This window comes from Mytilus edulis, chromosome 10 (assembly GCF_963676685.1).
Source record: "Mytilus edulis chromosome 10, xbMytEdul2.2, whole genome shotgun sequence".
Lineage (NCBI taxonomy): Eukaryota > Metazoa > Mollusca > Bivalvia > Mytilida > Mytilidae > Mytilus > Mytilus edulis.
Genome location: NC_092353.1, coordinates 31,100,824 through 31,120,679, shown reverse-complemented (window position 1 = coordinate 31,120,679; position 19,856 = coordinate 31,100,824). Strand labels below are relative to the sequence as shown.

The 19,856-nt window shown below is 32.4% G+C and overlaps 1 protein-coding gene across 1 annotated transcript in view; it reads right to left on the bottom strand.

The window, feature by feature from the left end:
* Nucleotides 1–18,808, bottom strand: part of LOC139490886 (uncharacterized) — a 41,260-nt gene extending 22,452 nt beyond the window's left edge. The window contains exons 1-13 of the mRNA XM_071278013.1: nucleotides 18,717–18,808; nucleotides 18,082–18,140; nucleotides 15,950–16,014; nucleotides 14,047–14,114; nucleotides 11,662–11,792; nucleotides 10,917–10,994; nucleotides 10,163–10,240; nucleotides 9,350–9,472; nucleotides 8,247–8,341; nucleotides 6,007–6,130; nucleotides 4,750–4,827; nucleotides 2,098–3,347; nucleotides 1,413–1,512 (exon numbers count right to left, since the gene is read on the bottom strand). Coding sequence (XP_071134114.1) covers nucleotides 1,413–1,512; nucleotides 2,098–3,347; nucleotides 4,750–4,827; nucleotides 6,007–6,130; nucleotides 8,247–8,341; nucleotides 9,350–9,472; nucleotides 10,163–10,240; nucleotides 10,917–10,994; nucleotides 11,662–11,792; nucleotides 14,047–14,114; nucleotides 15,950–16,014; nucleotides 18,082–18,138 — 2,247 coding nt within the window. The 5' untranslated portion in view covers nucleotides 18,139–18,140; nucleotides 18,717–18,808. The remainder of the gene's footprint in view (nucleotides 1–1,412; nucleotides 1,513–2,097; nucleotides 3,348–4,749; nucleotides 4,828–6,006; nucleotides 6,131–8,246; nucleotides 8,342–9,349; nucleotides 9,473–10,162; nucleotides 10,241–10,916; nucleotides 10,995–11,661; nucleotides 11,793–14,046; nucleotides 14,115–15,949; nucleotides 16,015–18,081; nucleotides 18,141–18,716) is intronic.
* Nucleotides 18,809–19,856: the final 1,048 nt, after the last annotated feature.

Here is a 19,856-nt window from a genome sequence, read left to right as displayed (position 1 = left end):
CAATCAACATTAAAGTATGATGTAAAGTAAAATAGTCTTACAAAAACAATAAATCATCACATATGGGCATCAATGAGACAACACTAGTAACCAACAGACATCTTAGATCAACATACAGTCTGACAACAAAAAGACAATTGTCTATACATTATGTAAAGCTCTAAATTATCCTTCAGCCTAAAAAACTCTTTTGAATTATTTAAAGATAAACTATTACAGAACACAAATCAACACTAAATTATCAAAATTACATAAACACATAAATAACCCTTCACAAGTTTGATCCCCCCCCCCCCCAAATCCCTATAACTTTTTAATAATATATTGAAATCTCATTTACAATCATGTATATACTTTTGACAAATCTTCACTGTAGTGCGTATACTAAATATGTAATAAAAATATTACCATCATATAACCTAAGTATGTACTGTTACAGTAGCAAAATAGAGTCAAAAATACCTCACAAGCATGTCAAAGAAATAATGTAAACTAAATTTAATTGGATAAAAAAAAAAAAATTGGCATCCTCTATCACTGATTTATTAATTTTTAGTTTGTTAACAAAACATATTCTAATTCCAATAACACATGGGTTACATGCGATTGACTTCACAATTAGGTTTGCAAGCCAACATAAGCTGTATTTTGAAAGATGTAGTAGAACAAAATGGAGGTTTCTGTCATTCTGAAATTCAATAAAACTCTTTAAAGCCTGAATATACCCCCTCCCCCCTTATGCAAGTACGGTATGCAACAAGAAGATTGTGACCAGGTTTGATCCAGATCAACTCAGTGGTGTTTCACCATTATGTAAATCTTATCTTGCTGATTATTTAAGCTGTTCAAAGTGTCTCCCCATCTATTACAGTTCTCAAGATAATAGCCAAAAGCAACAAAAAAATGGTACAAATGTTCATCAAAGGGAAAATAAAAATATCAGTTTTGTTAGACCTTATCTTACGGATCCTTTTTATTATCTACAGCTGGCTTCTATCTTAACTATTTATTTGACAAACAGTTGAAACACAAAAAATAAGTGAGTAATGTTGACTTAGTTGTAGGTCTTATTTTGCTGATCCTTTTGCTGCTTACAGTTTCCATATACTAAATATGCTAATGTTTTCAAAAACACAAAATGTATGAAAATCATCATTGAAAGGCAAGAACTCAAATAAAGTGTCAACTAATGAAATTTGTCAGGTTCACTTATCTGTTGATAACTCTAGCGAATAATTAGACTATCATGTTATCTGTTATAGTTTTGAAGATAACAAATTGTCATATCTTATATGTCTAGTTAAAATAAAAAAAAATGTAAAAAATGTAATTTCTTATAAGAGTCAAGCTAATTATTGAATATATGTAACAACAAAGTCAATAATAAGAAAGATTATAAAAATACTACCAACCTGGTATTTAGCTATAGATTTGTCTTTCTGTTCACTTATAATAACATTTCCCAAATTTCTGTCTTTTCTAGGGAGTGCTGATGGAGCCTTTATAACAAACCTACAAAAATTTATAAAGTAGAAAGATAAGAGTATATTAAAATAATTAAATTTAAAATTTGAAGTGATCACAAATACAGTACTTGCACGTTACTACCTACATGTATTTTTTAAACATCAGTTAATATTTTGTTTATCATGGTAATAGAAGAATACAAAAATGCAGTGCATTTAAGGAGGTAGACCTAGGTTAAGGGAAATAACTCTTAAAATCATCAGTACGTTTGTGTCAGCCATTTTCATAAATATGTTCTAAGCTTCTAGGATACATAGATTATTTCCAATCTGTTTCAGGTAAATGCTTAAAATTCATTGACGAAACTTGACTTTTACAAACGCATAACTGATTTAAAGAGTTATCTCCCTGAACCAAGTTCTACCCCCTTAAAAAGTTGATTTTGTCCAAAATATAAAGATGTCTGCAATTTTTTTAAAACCCTTACTGAAAGCATGTAAAGCATATTGGATCGGTCATCCTCTCTGAAAACAAATCCTGTATTTGTACCCAAGTTACTAATGTATACCTTTAAATCGAGAATGTGTAAGATTTGTTTCCATATTTAACAATGTATTATTTGATATTTACCTTTTCTTTTTCTTTTTGGATACTTTGACCCCTGTTCCTCCCCATTCACCCCAGCCAGGAAGAGTCAGATCAATATCTTTTGGCTTATCTCTATTTTCTACTTTCTTCTTCTCCTGACTAAATTCTTCAATGACATCATCATCAGCAAAGGCTTGTGCTATTGCCAGTTTTTGTTGTTCCTCATTATCAATGTCATTGTCATCAACTATCATGTCTGGCATTTGAGACTTATCAATCTTTGATTCCAAGGTCATTAATTTCTTTGGATCAACATAGACATCTTCCTCAATCTTCTTTCTATCAATTTCATCCTCACTTTCATCTTTCTTTTTTCTTCCTTTTGTGGTGTCTTTCCCCATTTCATCATCAGACATATCACCTTCAAAGTCATCAAGCTGCGATTTTCTTTCTAATTTTTCAGAAATAAAACTTTCTTCCTCAGATTCATCATTTTCATCTTCTTTTTGTAACTTTGCTTTTACTATATCTATCTTCTTTTGTTTTTCTATCTCTCTCTCCTTTTGTTTTTCCATTCTTCTTCTTTTTCTTTTGTCTTTCTTACTTGTTGGTACATCTGTGGAATTTGAACCTGAAGTTTCTTTTTGACTTTTCATAATTTTTTCATGAATACTTTTTTTAATGGTATTTCCTTTCTGGACTTTTTTGCTTGATTCAAAATCTTTAAATAAGTCATCAATGTTATCAATTGCATTAATATTTTTACTAGTAATTTTCTCTTTCTTTCTTTTCTTTCCTTTCTTATCTTCAGTTTCTTGTACCTCTTCAACTTGTTTTACATTCTTTTTCTTTCCTTCCTTATTTTTAGTTACTTGTACCTTTTCATCTGCCGTTTCAGTTTTTAAATTGTCATTGCTTTTATCACCCTTTATTTCTATGAAGTTGACATCTACATTTTGACTATTTTCACCCAAATTATTTGTGTCCTCAATAATGACCTTTTGAACAACATTTGTTAACATAATCTTATTTTCACTTTCATCTTCACTTTCCACAGGAAGTAACATTTTGTCCTCATTTTTCACTTCTTCAATCTTTTCATATCCAGATGGTTTAGAAGGTTTTGAGGCTTTCATCCATGGATTCTCAGATGCTGACACAGCACTTTCTAACATATTCATTTCATCTTCAGAATCCATACTAACAGCATCAGATTCACTATCACTAACAACCTCAGCTTTCTGTGTCAATTCTTTGTTTTTCTGAATCATGTCTTGAACTGTTTGGCGAGCCTAAAAGAACAAATGAACTAATTAAAAAAACCAAAAACTTGTATAGTAAATGAAAGGCTATAATAAAATTACAGTTCATTCAATAATGATTCTTGTAAGATTTACTGATTATTATTTGGTTAATGTTCAGTGAGATCAAAAATGACATGCAGATAACATATTTCAAATATGCCTAAGATATCTCTCCTTTTGCATGTTTGACATAGTATATTCCACTGTGAGCATTCTCAACATCTTTGTCAAGTTTCATCATTAAAGCTATTTTAGAGGAGCTGCTTATTCAAGAAACAATTGCTACATACAGCAATATTTTAATAAGTTGGAATTATCTCCCCTTTGACATGTTGGACTGGAATTTTTTTCTTTCATGTAGTTTTCTATATCTACCCAGCCTTATAAGCTAAACATGCACATGGACAAATCGACAAGTTATTGGGATTATTTTATAAATGCAAATTATGTGACTTGATAAGTATTGAGATAATTGTATTCATAATGTCAATTTATAAAATTAAAGGGAGATAATTTTTCTTATTACATTGGTTGCAACGAATTACACGGTTAAATTAAAACCGATAATTTCACATGTGAAAAAACGTGGTTATTTCACTCTCTGACGTCATACAACAATAGGCGTTGTCAAGACGTCGATAACGGTGGATCAAAACAAATTATGAATGCGTAGTAAAAAGATATAGTTCCTTACATGTTTTACATTAATTTCTTTTAAAAAAGGCATTTTACTTTTCTACATTGGCTAGAGGTATAGGGGGAGGGTTGAGATCTCACAAACATGTTTAACCCCGCCGCATTTTTGCGCCTGTCCCAAGTCAGGACCTCTGGCCTTTGTTAGTCTTGTCTTATTTTAATTTTAGTTTCTTGTGTACAATTTGAAATTAGTATGGCGTTCATTATCACTGAACTAGTATATATTTGTTTAGGGGCCAGCTGAAGGACGCCTCCGGGTGCAGGAATTTTTCGCTACATTGAAGACCTGTTGGTGACCTTCTGCTGTTGTTTTTTTCTATGGTCGGGTTGTTGTCTCTTTGGCACATTCCCCATTTCCATTCTCAATTTATTTGCTAATGTAATAAAAAGAATGACTTATTAAAGAATTCAAATATCGAAAAAAATATTCAACTCGTGATCGAACAATACTGATAATAAACTCATGCGCTACTCGCATTCGTGAATTAATGTGTTGTTTGGTCACTCGTTGAATATTTTTCTCTATTTGAATTCTTCGATTAGTTATTCTATAATTATATCCAAAAAATTAACTCTCTTTTCTATTATTCATGTGAAAAGTACCATTCAACATAATAAAATAGAATTTTTTGATGGAACTGTCATTGGGAGACAACTGCCATGGAAAGACAACTGCCATGAGGAGACAACTCACCTGGTCATCATATTTTCCATAAATCATTTTTTTCTTCATATATTTACTTCCTCCTCTGTGTTTTAAACTCATCCTTTCCTGAAAATGGAACAAAAAATACCATATAAGTTAAATATGTCAACCATAAATTAACATTGAAGGTACCGTTTACTAACAATGCGGTCATATAATAATTTAACTTCTCAAAATTGAATAATGTCAGAGCATGCATTCAGTCTGGTTTTTTTTGTTTCACATGAAATGTTATATATAGAATTTTCTTTTCAAGTCAGAATATATTAGATATACAGTAACAGTTAAAATGTTTTTTTCACTTTTCAACATTTTACTTTAATATTTGAAAATGAAAGAATAATGTGCCCGCAGAAAAAGATATCTTATTCCATCATATCACAGGAATATGCAAATCAGGCCACATGCTATATGGAGAATTTAACCATGAATGGTATGTATGTGATGTGGTTCAAAAGTGTTTCTCATTTTTTTTTTTATATATAGAATAGACCAGTTGTTTTCCTGTTTGAATTGTTTTACACTAGTCCTTTTTGGGGTCTCTATATAGCTTGCTGTTTAGTGTGAGCCAAAGCTACTTGTTGAAGATCGCTCTTTGACCTATAATGGTTTACTTTTATAAATTGTGACTTGGATGGAGAGTTGTCTCTTTGCACTCATACCACATCTTCTTATATCTATGTATTATATAAAAGTTTTAAAAAGTGACTGAAACTTTGCAAGGACTTCATTCAAAAGTACTTTAGATACTGAAAAGAACTTCCTATTTGACTCTGTCCACATAATGAAATATTACAACTGCAAAATACAATAATTTTTGAATTTAGTATGATTTGGTCAAGGCTTTTTAAAAACTTTACTGGTAGAAACATCAAAATTACAAATTATTTACACACCAAGGGACATAACTCAAAATTATAATGAAACAAGTCAAAGTTGTCATTTGTTATCATACATAAATTTGCTACAAACTTCTAATAACTATTATATTGTTCAAATTCTACTCAAATTATCTAAACAAAAGAACAACTATGCCCCTGACTCTGTTTAGGAGATAACTGTATTGTGTTTTAAGCTCTAACTAGATGGTCACATATTAAGTTTACTGGTGACATGTTAGCATTTAAAATTTGTCCTCTGCGCTTGTGCATACATTTTCAATTGTGAATTGATGCCATGAAAATAAGTGACGTTATCCAATCAAAATGAACGTTACAAACTATGTTGAATTAGAAGTCTTCTCACCTCTACCCTTTGTTTGTCTGCAGTCGTCACTTTGTCCATGTAAGCATCTGGATCTGTCTTTGCCAATTCATCCAATGATTTCTTCTCATTTTTCATTTTTTCTTTCCTTAATACTCTATGATATCTGTAATGATGTGCATGAAAAATAAATTATTATTGAAATTCTGAAGCCATCTTAAAAATAAATGTCACTCCTGAGTATGATAAAAGAAAACTTGTTTAAATAGCAGACTCATATTCCTGCATATTAGCTCAATCCCTATTTTTCCACATTCCAATTTCTAAATACATAATTGTGTAGTTATTTAGTGATTAAATGGATGGAAAACTTAAGCCCAAGTTTCTAACAAGCTTCAGTCCTCTCAAACATGATGTGCCTTGACCTTTGACATACAGGAACCTTTTAGTTTCCTTGAAGATGTTGATTTCTGATAAAGATTGGAGTGAAAATGAATCAATATGATGCCTTCAGGCTTTAATCTCCATAGGCATGTTAAATATTGAAATTAGATCTGTTTTTTAACGACAACATCTATAAAATATTGGATGAGACTGAACTTGTCCGACACCTACATGAGGTTACAAAGAGATGGATAGTTGCATTTCTATAACACTAGTGTATAGTTATATTTATGGGTAATAAAAGATTAATGTATAATTTGGGCCACCCTTAAAATAAAAACTTTGTTTAATGTTTCTACCCTTCAATGCCTTGTAGCGTTGGGTAAGTAGGTAGGAATTTTTTGTTTGCCAACAACACAAGTTCATGTTTAAGCCATGAAAATGGCATCAGAGCAGAAAAAAAAGATTTATTTGAGTCATTTAACTTACAGGTTTCAGAAATTCAGATACCATCATTCATTATTTAAAAAAAAAAACTTTGAAAAACAAGAGTGCACACGCTGAAATGTCTCGCCTTCTATACTAATCATTGATATTATGTTGATAGTCTTAAGTATAAAGCTTTATTACAACTGTCTCATAAACTTAACATTAACCAAGATAACTAAACAAAGACCAATGAACCATGAAAATGAGGTCAAGGTCAGATAAACCATGCCAGGCAGACATGTACAGCTAACAATGCTTCTATACAACATATATAGTTGACCTATTACTTATAGTTTAAGAAAAATAGACCAAAACACAAAAAATTAACACTGTGCAATGAACCGTGAAAATGAGGTCATGGTCAAAAGAAACCTGCGCTACTGACATAAAGATCATAAAATATTTCCATACACCAAATATAGTTGACCTATGGCATATAGTATTAGATAAATAGACCAAAACTTAAAAACTTAACTTTGACCACTGAACCATGAAAATGAGGTCAAGGTTACATGACATCTGCCCGCTAGACATGTACACCTTACAATCATTCCATACAACAAATATAGTAGACCTATTGCATATAGTATGAAAAAAAAAGACCAAAACACAAAAATTTAACTATAACCACTGAACCATGAAAATGAGGTCAAGGTCACATGACATCTGCCCGCTAGACATGTACACCTTACAATCATTCCATACATTAAATACAGTAGACCTATTGCATATAGTATGATAAAAAACAGACCAAAACACAAAAATTTAACTATAACCACTGAACCATGAAAATGAGGTCAAGGTCAGATGACACCTGCCATTTGGACATGTACACCTTACAGTCCTTCCATACACCGAATATACAAGCCCTATTGCTTATAGTATCTGAGATATGGACTTGACCACCAAAACTTAACCTTGTTCACTGATCCATGAAATGAGGTCGAGGTCAAGTGAAAACTGTCTGACAGACATGAGGACCTTGCAAGGTACGCACATATCAAATATATTTATCCTATTACTTATAATAAGAGAGAATTCATCATTACAAAAAATCTGAACTTTTTTTTCAAGTGGTCACTGAACCATGAAAATGAGGTCAAGGACATTGGACATGTGACTGACGGAAACTTTGTAACATGAAGCATCTATATACAAAGTATGAAGCATCCAGGTCTTCCACCTTCTAAAATATAAAGCTTTTAAGAAGTTAGCTAACACCGCCGCCGTAGCCGCCACCGCCGGATCACTATCCCTATGTCGAGCTTTCTGCAACAAAAGTTGCAGGCTCGACAAAAACCAATGCCTTTTCAGTGAATATGGAAAGTAGCTTGATCTTCCATATCCATTAAAAAGATACAAATTTGATCATGATATTCAAGTGATCTTCAAAGGTTTCACATACTTACTTTTTACTTTTAATTTTATTACGCCATCTTGCTTTTGTTTCTCTATATGATAACAAAGCCCTGTGCTTCCTTAATTCAGCAAGTCTTTCTCTTGCCTGAAATATTACAGAAATTACATTATAAACAACTCCCAACATTTTATAAAATGTAACCTAAAATATGAAGCTTTGTTGTTGGTTTGCAGATCATCTTAATTGTAGAATATTTTTCAACCTAAAAAAATGTTTAAGTAGAAAGTTTTTCAGCCATATATAATCCTTTATTCCTTTGAAATGTTATCACTCGAAGCTTAAAGTGTCTTTTCTTATCTTTTTCATTTAAAGTCTCAAAATAATCAGTACCTTTAATGTGTTAATCCTTATCTCTTCAAGACTCATAGCTTTAAGTGTTAAAACCTTACCTCTTCAAGACTCATAGCTTTAAGTGTTAAACCTTACCTCTTCAAGACTCATAGCTTTTAGTGTTAAACCTTACCTCTTCAAGACTTATAGCTTTTAGTGTTAAACCTTACCTCTTCAAGACTCATAGCTTTAAGTGTTAAACCTTACCTCTTCAAGACTCAAAGCTTTCAGTGTTAAAACTTTACCTCTTCAAGACTCAAAGCTTTAAGTGTTAAAACCTTACCTCTTCAAGACTCATAGCTCCAAGTGTTAAATCCTTACCTCTTCAAGACTCATAGCTTTAAGTGGTAAAACCTTACCTCTTCAAGACTCATGGCTTTCAGTGGTAAAAACTCAAAGCTTTCAGTGGTAAAATCTTACTTCTTCAAGACTCAAAGCTTTCAGTGTTAAAACCTTACCTCTTCAAGACTCGTAGCTTTAAGTGTTAAAACCTTACCTCTTCAAGACTCATAGCTTTAAGTATTAAATCCTTACCTCTTCAAGACTCATAGCTTGAATTGGTAAAACCTTACCTCTTCAAGACTCATAGCTTTAAGTATTAAATCCTTACCTCTTCAAGACTCATAGCTTTAAGTATTAAATCCTTACCTCTTCAAGACTCATAGCTTGAATTGGTAAAACCTTACCTCTTCAAGACTCATAGCTTTAAGTGTTAAAACCTTAACTCTTCAAGACTCATAGCTTTAAGTGGTAAAACCTTACCTCTTCAAGACTCATAGCTTGCAGTGCCTTTTCTTCAGCTAGTGTAAGTTCATGTGTGTTTGATACAACATTTTCACTCCCTTTCAGTAAAGATGCCACTTCTATCTCTAAGGAAGACCTTGGCTGTAAAATATATCATATATCAAATTAATTTAATCAGTCGTCATAAAATTACAAGTCTTCATAACTATCTTAAGTCTTCATAACTATCTTAAGTCTTCATAACTATCTCAAGTCTCCATAACTATCTTAAGTCTTCATAACTATCTTAAGTCTTCATAACTGTCATAAGTCTTCATAATTGTTCCCAGTCTTCATAACTATATAAATTCTTCATAATTTTTCTTAAGTCTCTATAACTACATTAAGTCTTCATAAATTATTTAATAGTGAGGGTTGTCACACAGGTGGAAACCAAAGGCTTTAAAATTGGTATATGCTTGACCCACTTAGCACGCGGAATTATGGAGTAAGAGTTAAGACTGGTGGACTGGTGTCAGGAAAATGTGTCCAGGTAGGGTGACATGTCTTCCTGCAGACTGCTATCTTAAAAAATCTTGCTGATCATGTCAATCTAGTACAAATAAGGGTATCATGTTCATATGTTCTCATCCTGAATATACTTTTAATTTGCCAATTAACATTAAACAGCCATCCATTATAAATTCCGGTACATGAATGAAATACAGAAATGCAAGATTATGGCAGAGGCATAAAAATAGTACAAATAAACATACAATAGAAGCAGATGTTTACAATGACCCTCATCTTGTTGAATTTTAACAGCTAACAATACAGATTATATAAGGTTACCTTAATGACTCTGGCTTGCTCTTCTGTTGTGTGAAGTTTTAGTACAGGTCTTTCTAATGGAAATTTTAACTGTTCTGCCTGTAAATATACATAATAAGTTAAGTTGCTTAAACAATTTGTATTTGGATGAAAGGAAATGACAGGTATATGCATTAAACAGCAACTCAGACAAAAAAAACTTAAAAGAAGTAGACACAAAGTCTGCAACAATAAACATGAAACATTTGAGGCAATGTAATAAATATATTCACACCTATATTTTTTAAGTTGGTGTTACATTTACTTCTACTAGAAAAAGGATTATGCTGATGATCAAACCTTTAAATTAAAAACAATAAATTGACATAATAAAATTCAACCTGCAGAAATAGAGTGGCCTGAAGCAAAAGATACTGAAAGCTTACCATATAAATATAAATCAAATCGCATAGCAAACCAAATGGGCTTTATCAACTGTCCTTTTTTCACAAAGTTAAGTATCATTTCATAGAAGTGAAGAAACATAAATGGAGAGCTGATTCCTATTTTCAATGTTTATTCATGCATTTTTAAGTAAAAGGTATGTGAGAAAGCATTGCAAATTAAATTTTATCGGTGGTAGATATAATTTTTTACATTTGTCTGAAAATGTACACAGACTTACATGTAGTAAATATACTGTAATGCATGGTGGCATTCAATAGAAAGTGCTCTCGACCCTCCTTATAAAATCATGACAGGTATGAGCATGACAACAATAAACATGTATACAAACTTTTCTATTCTTCTGTACAATTGAGTCCCATTTATCAACAACTTCTTTCGTTTGACCATATGCTACACTTCTCTCTAGCTGTAAATATACAAATAAGATATTTACGAAACTTACACAATACCTAAACTACTGAATAATCCTTATCTCAAGTCAACAACATCACTACATTTCGTAATTTGAAATCATTTTTACTTAACCATACATTAAAGATGTAGGTTTGAAAAGATTTTCTTTTTACGATATATCATTTTAAGAGAATCGTTAGTCTTAGATACATGATTTTTTCATAAGTTGTTATTAGCTTTAAACTAGCTGTCAGTAGCTGTGAGTTCTCTCAGATCTGTACTTTGCGTCTTTTTTGTTCATGGGCACTTTATAGCCGACTATACAGTATGGTTTTTCTCATTGTTGAAGGCTGTATTGTTGCCTATAATTGTTTACATCCACAATCATACCACATCTCCTTAGCTGTATATCATTATTTCATTATCTTTTCCAATACTTCAAATATAATATACTGTGAATTTATTAATAATCTTTGAATACTAATTTTTCGTGGATTTTTGTAGGTACAGAGGAGCCACAAATCTAAATGTTCAGCAAATTTCAAATTGTCTAAAGGGATGTATGCAGACTTTGCCCAAACTACGAAAATAAATATCCATGAATATAAAAGTTTTCCTCAATCCACGAAAATTGGTGCTCACAATAATAAATAAATCTACAGTAATGTTAACATGTTTACCTTTTCTTTTTGGTGTCTAGGTAATGGAACAGACACAACTTTTTTGCTGCCTTCTACAGATTTTAACTGTTTCTTTATCCTGGATGATGACAGAGTTCCCATCAACTCAGAGATGTTAATTTTACTAGACACTGAAAAAAAAATCACAATGATTGATTATATGTATATATTAATCAAAATATTCATGCAAGTTCAAGAGAAGTTTTTTACAATTTTTCAAATAATATGGTAATTTTTTTGACTTTTTCAGTAAAATACAAAAACATGTGACATTATCTCTCCTGTTTCTTAGTTAAGATAAGTGTTTTATAAAAGAAAATAAACAAAAATTAATCTTCTAAATTAACAAGATACATTAAGAATTAAATATTATTATATTTAATGAAATTTTGCTGATTTTAAATGGAACACAGTATGTTAAAAAAAACTAAAGGCTCTAAAGAGCCTGTGTCGCTCACCTTGGTCTATGTGCATATTAAACAAAGGACACAAATGGATTCATGACAAAATTGTATTTTGGTGATGGTGATGTGTTTGAAGTTCTTACTTTACTGAACGATTTTGCTTCTTACAATTATATTTATAATGAACTTTGCCCATTAGTAACAGAGAACTATATTTGGTAAAAATTTACATAAATTTACCAAATTAATGAAAATTGTTAAAAATTGACTATAAAGGGCAATAACTCCTTAAGGGGTCAATTGACCATTTAGGTCATGTTGACTTATTTGTAGATCTTACTTTGCTGAACATTATTGCTGTTTACAGTTTATCACTATCTATAATAGTATTCAAGATAACCAAAAACGGCAAAATTTCTTTAAAAATTACCAATTGGAGGGCAGCAACCCAACAACCAGTTGTCCAATTCATCAGAAAAATTCAGGGCAGATAGATATTGACTTGATTAACAATTAAACTTCTTGTCAGATTTGCTCTAGATGCTTTGGTTTCATAGTTATAAGCCAAAAACTGCATTTTACCCCTATGTTCTATTTTTAGCCGTGGCGGCCATCTTGGTTGAATGGCCAGGTCATCGGACACATTTTTCAAACTAGATACCCCAAAGATGATTGTGGCCTAGTAGTTTCAGTGGAGATTTTGTAAAAGATTACTTAGATTTATGAAAAATGGTTAAAGATTGACTATAAAGGGCAATAACTCCTAAAGGGGTCAACTGACCATTTTGGTCATGTTGACTTATTTGTAGATCTTCCTTTGCTGAACATTATTGCTGTTTACAATTCATCTCTATCTATAATAATATTCAAGATAATAACCAAAAACAGCAAAATTTCCTCAAAATTACCAATTCAGGGGCAGCAACCCAACCGATTGACCGATTCATCTGAAAATTTCAGGGCAGATAGATCTTGACCTGATAAACATTTTTATCCCATGTCAGATTTCCTCAAAATGCTTTGGTTTTTGAGTTATAAGCCAAAAACTGCATTTTACCCCTTTGTTCTATTTTTAGCCGTGGGGGCCATCTTGGTTGGTTGACCAGGTCACGCCACACATTTTTTAAACTAGATACCCCAAAGATGATTGTGGCCAAGTTTGGATTAATTTGGCCCAGTAGTTTCAGAGGAGAAGATTTTTGTAAAAGATTACTTTAATTAACGAAAAATGGTTAAAAATTGACTATAAAGGGCAATAACTCCTAAACGGGTCAACTGACCATTTTGGTCATGTTGACTTATTTGTAGATCTTACTTTGCTGAACATTATTGCTGTTTACAGTTTATCTCTATCTATAATAATATTCAAGATAATAACCAAAAACAGCAAAATTTCCTCAAAATTACCAATTCAGGGGCAGCAACCCAACAACCGATTGACCGATTCATCTGAAAATTTCAGGGGAGATAGATCTTGACCTGATAAACATTTTTACCCCATGTCAGATTTGCTCTAAATGCTTTGGTTTTTGAGTTATAAGCCAAAAACTGCATTTTACCCCTATGTTCTATTTTTAGCCGTGGCGGCCATCTTGGTCGGTTGACCGGGTCACGCCACACATTTTTTAAACTAGATACCCCAATGATGATTGTGGCCAAGTTTGGTTTGATTTGGCCCAGTAGTTTCAGAGGAGAAGATTTTTGTAAAAGTTAACGACGACGGACGACGACGACGGACGCCGGACGCCAAGTGATGAGAAAAGCTCACTTGGCCCTTCGGGCCAGGTGAGCTAAAAATTAGAGTCAGTATTCCACAATAAAGATACCATAATATACATATTTCCATTCATATTAAATTCTGTAATTGGAGAAAACTATGCTATTTCAAGTAAAATTTGTTGTATTTCCCATACCATGAAATCTTGAATCTTGTTATCCCATTCCCACAGTACTTGTATTATTGTTACTTATATAAACTTACCAGTCGGTGCCTTAAAATTGAACTCAGATATCTGTGAAGCATGAACTGTTCTCTCATGTAATTTTGTCCTAAAATATATGTACTGGTAATATATATAATTTATAATATATAAGCGCACCTGAGCATAACACGCAGGGACAAAGACAGAGAAAAAAACCTGCGGCTTATTTAACGATTTTAACGGTATGTAAACAAAAATGTATGTGTTGTTGTGCTAAGACATATTCCCAGAGTATTGGAAAACATTACAGCCGTTTGAATTGAGTGTGTAGGTAAAGGTAATATCTTTGGTTAGCTTGCTTGCTAACTGAAAAGTGAAGTCATTATTAGGTAAGGTATACTATCCTCCTATCAAAGTAGCTTAGTCCTATAGACAGATAGATAGGTTGTCTATACGATTAGTCTACTCTTAACTCTTTATCTACCACTGACGGATATATACGCTGTAATTAACACCGTTTAGTTCGTAGTGACTGATAAATCCGCTTGCCGAGTCACCAGTGTATTCGCAGTGACTGATCTATCCGCTGTAAACAATGCATGCGCAGTCGTGTTGACGGATATTCCCGTAAAATATACCACTGTTAAAACTCTTTAGATTGGACGATACCTAGGGGGAATCCCGAAATGAACCAATCAAATTCGGTTTTACAAATGAATAAGCTTTCCATTCGTATATTCCTTTTCATTGAAAGGTAATATGTTTACCTTAAAATACATTGTTTTAACACGTGTTTTCGTTTGAAAATTGCGATTGAAACAATGGCCGATCAATGGGCTTCGTTCTTCGAATCGGAGGAAGAAGATGAAGGGTTTTAGTGTTTTAAGCAGTCTTAGGGGGTCAATTGACTATGTTGGTCGTACTGACTTATTTTTAGTTCTTACTTTGATGTACATTATTGCTGTTTACAGTTTATCTCTATCTATAATAATATTCAAGATAATAACAAAAAAACAGCAAAATTTCCTCAAAATTACCAATTCAGGGGCAGCAACCTAACAACCGATTATCCGATTCATCTGAAAATTCCAGGGCAGATAGATCGTGACCTGATCAACAATTTTACTTCCAGTCAGATTTGCTCTTAATGCTTTGGTTTTTGAGTTATAAGCCAAAAACTGCATTTTACCCCTATGTTCTATTTTTAGCCATGGCGGCCATCTTGGTTGGTTGGGCAGGGCATCGGACACATTTTTTTAACTAGATACCCCAATGATGATTATGGCCAAGTTTGGTTAAATTTGGCCCAGTAGTTTCAGAGGAGAAGATTTTTCTAAAAGATTACTAAGATTTACGAAAAATGGTTAAAAATTGACTATAAAGGGCAATAACTCCTAAAGTGGTCAACTGACCATTTTGGTCATGTTGACTTATTTGTAGATCTTACTTTGCTGAACATTATTGCTGTTTACAGTTTATCTCTATCTATAATAATATTCAAGATAATAACCAAAAACAGCAAAATTTCCTTAAAATTACCATTTCAGGGGCAGCAACCCAACAAAGGAATGTCCGATTCATCTGAAAATTTCAGGGCAGATAGATCTTGACCTGATGAACAATATTACCCCCATGTCAGATTTGCTCTAAATGCTTTGATTTTTGAGTTATAAGCCAAAAACTGCATTTTACCCCTATGTTCTATTTTTAGCCATGGCGGCCATCTTGGTTGGTTGGCCGGGTCACCGGACACATTTTTTAAACTAGATACCCCAATGATGATTGTGGCCAAGTTTGGTTAAATTTGGCCCAGTAGTTTCAGAGGAGAAGATTTTTGTAAAAGTTAACGCAGGACGACGACAATGACGGACGCCAAGTGATGAGAAAAGCTCACTTGGCCTTTCGGCCAGGTGAGCTAAAAATAAGGGAGATAACTCTTAAGAATATTAATAAACTCCATACTTTTTCTTTCCATCCAAAGAAGAAATAGCATCCAACAACTTTAGATGATTTCTGTCATCTCCATCCTGTCAATTAGAAAATAAACTAATAAAATAGTGTACATAAATACAGATTGATAACAAATTGAGTCAATGTAGGATTTATATTTCTGAGTATAATTCATATCATATGACCTATAATTCTATTTTGTATTAAAATGTACAAAAAAAAATCTTATCCCAATTACATAAGTAATACTTATTTTTAACAAGCTGATGATATCTTTTGATTTCACAATGTTGTATGGCCTACTCAGACCCAGATAAGGAAATTGTGATTCAATTTCAAAAGTTATCATGATTATTCCATTTAAACAAAACAAGGAAAGCAGAAATGCTGCATCAATAATTCATTCACAAACTGAAACTGAAGTTATAGAAATTTAAAAACTCTAAATGGTTTTTGTATATATATATATGTGACTAAATAGTACTAGTATATGTTTTTGACAAAGATTTTCAATTTAATTTTTTCATCTTTGTTTGTTACACACCTCAGCATCTAGTAATTATTTAATAGAAGTGACAAGTTTTATTATGTTACTTAAGTCTGTTTTATTACCATGGTGTCACAATGTAAATAATTTGTATATTGGTTATTTTATGAAATTATCCTTTGATCTTACTGACAGTTAATTTCCATTATCAGCACAGTAGAGTGATATGAAAAATTATCGCTAGAAACTATATTAAAGGGCACACATGCGGTTGTAAATGAAATTATCAACGTCGCCATAGGTAAAATAGCCATAAACAGATTATCATTGGTCATCATCTCAACTTGATTGCTTTTCTCACATTTTTGTCAACCAGCTCAAGGGAGAAAATCTCCATGAGATGACCCACGATAATCTATATTTATATTATACTTATCAACAGGGATGATTCCAGGTGTTTTCAAATGGGTCCCTTGAACATCAAATTGGGAATTTTTTAAGCATGAAATCTAAGACGAAATAATATTATTTTCCTGTGAAAACGGAACATGTATATTATTAAGTTTAACCTGTACACTGATGTTCATGCAAGTTGTAACATTTTGAATAATTCTGGATGGGCTACTGTTATTACATGAATATCATTGAACATGATGTACTAGTCTATCATCTTAGCTATAGTTACCTAGGTCTATTACAAAAACACATATTTCAGCTAACATAAACCACTGAAAAAAAATCATTAATCGGGTATTTTTTCAACAGCAGGTCATCTCTATAAATTTACCTTGATTCAAATGGATTTCTAATTGAACTGGTCAATTGTCGAATTCAGAAAACCAATTACAAAAGTTCATATACTTAATTGATAAGATATTTAAAGCATTGAACCAGTGTTATTTAAAATTATTTGAATCATCTTCAAAACTTTTGAAATAGTTCCATAATGATGACATCGTATTTCATGAATGGTCTATCATCAACATTATTTTCAAAAAACGCTCAAACTTTTGTCTTTTGAGGAAATAATTTCTTTTACAAAACAAGTTTTTATCATATTATATAAGCGGCTCTGCTGGCCGATCTGCTTTTACGAGATCGGCGCCCATTAAACTTTATCCATCAATGTTATATCAAAATTTGAATTTTCTCTCTGCCGAGGTCTGCTTTGACACCCATTTTTATCAACCTGCTGGGCGATCTGCGTTTACAAGATCGAATACTCCTATAACATATTAATCAATCGAATTCGGCTGATAAAATTGATTGCCACATTTGACATAATTAAATCGTTGTTAATAAAATGCGATCGTAAACAGCATTCTTATGCGGATTTTAAAACGTTTTGACAACAAACTATGAAAAATTATAGTTGCCTTAATCGGTGACAGAAACTTTTCCGGAAATATTGATTTTTATTTTATTTTCCTGATTTGGGAAATCATTTTCATGTACATTTTTTGGGGCCGCTGGCCGATTTAAGGGCCGCTTAGCGGCCCTAAACTATATAGTGGAATCATCCCTGATCAAAATGCTTTCAATTTTAGTATTACTAGCGTTAATATTTCTAAACAATCTTATTATGTTATAAATTGTGTTTTATTGTCCTTGCTGCAAAAAGTTATGGTTATGTTGTACAACTGCCTGTTAAATTCACCTCATCTTCACTGGCACTAATGTCAGCATGCTCTTGTTGCTCTTCGAACAATTCCATTTCTACAAAAAAAAAAACATCTGATTCAGCATGTTCAGTTATTTACACAAAATGTAAATGCAATAGGTCAGTATAATCCTGTATTACAATAGTTAACTCAACATGCCCAACACTAACAGTTTATATGTGATATTGTTTATAACATCAACAAATGGAAGTTTATAACGACCTTGACTGGCTATACAGCCCTTGCACGGTCGGTTTATAACATCTGATGATGCAATCTGCTTATATAAGGAGCTCCGATGTTCCACTGCCCCAGCTTGTCTTGCAAAACAGCCGTTGAACATCAGAGTAATCTCAAGACATTCTACTCAGTGTGAATTCAGTGTTGTTTACACAATCAATATTGTAAGATTAAGATTCACCCCATAAGAATTTCATAGTCATGAAGAGTTTTATTACTTGATACTCATTTGGGGAAGAGTTCCCCAGTTGGGGGGTTGTGCCTATAAACCTGTTTACTTCATATTTGTTTATGTTTTGCAATATTTTACACCCTGAATTTTGCATACGAATATGGTGGTCAGTTATTTGGATCGTATTACTCTTGAATTATGAAAACGCGTTTAAAATACCCTTTTTATGGCTTTAAACAGGTGGAAATTGCTGTTCAACTCAAACAAAATAATTCCATGTGGCGGAAGTAGTATCATGTGTATAATTTATAAACCAATATCGGACGTCAAAAACTTACTTCTTCTTCTTCTGTGTATTTATTGAAACAAATAGAGACAATCTTCAAATTATGCTCAACGTTTCAGAAAGATATTCTAAACAACATCACTACAAAATTCATCCTATAAAAACAAAAATTGTTACATGTGGAAAGGTTATAAATGCTGACTGGACTCTATACGATACTCCGGTTACAATATCAAAAGAAGCAACTCATTTAGGTATAACTAGAAGTTGGAAAAAGGAAGGAGAAATAAATGTGGCCAATAGAATAAAGCTCGCAAGACGAACTTTGTATGCATTAATGGGCTCTGGGGTGCATGGAACAAACGGCTTAGATCCAGTAACATCTTATAAAATCTACAACACATACGTTCTACCAAGACTCCTTTATGGTTTGGAAGCCATTCCTCTATTAAATAAGACTAATATATCACAGCTGGAATCTTTTCATAGAAAGAATTTAAGACATTTTCAATCTCTTCCTCAACGCACGGCTATAGCTGCAATATATCTTTTAATTGGTGGATTGCCAATAGAGGCTGAACTACACAAAAAGCAACTGTCTTTCCTACATAATTTACTGTCTTCAAATGTTCAAAGAGTTGATGATATCATCATCAGACAAATGTCGGTCAACTATGACAACCCGAACAGCTTCTTCTCAAAAATTCGAGAAATCCTGTTAAAGTATGGACTGCCTCCAATTCATCTTCTCCAAGAAACTCTTCCCTCAAAATTGAAATGGAAATCTCTTGTGACGAAGCATCTGAACACATACTGGCAAAATACACTAAGGGACGACGCAGAATCTAAATCAACTCTAAAACATATGGATACTGAACATCTTCTTGTTGGCAAAAATCATCCAGTATGGACTATATTTGACAAGACAAAAGCCGAAGTTCGGAAAGCTATTATTAAAGCTAGAATAGTTTCAGGAACCTTTATTCTGAATTCTGATCGAGCGAAATTTAATCAAGCACCTTCTTCAGTCTGCCAACTATGTAATCTTTCTGAGGAAAATATCTCTCATTTTC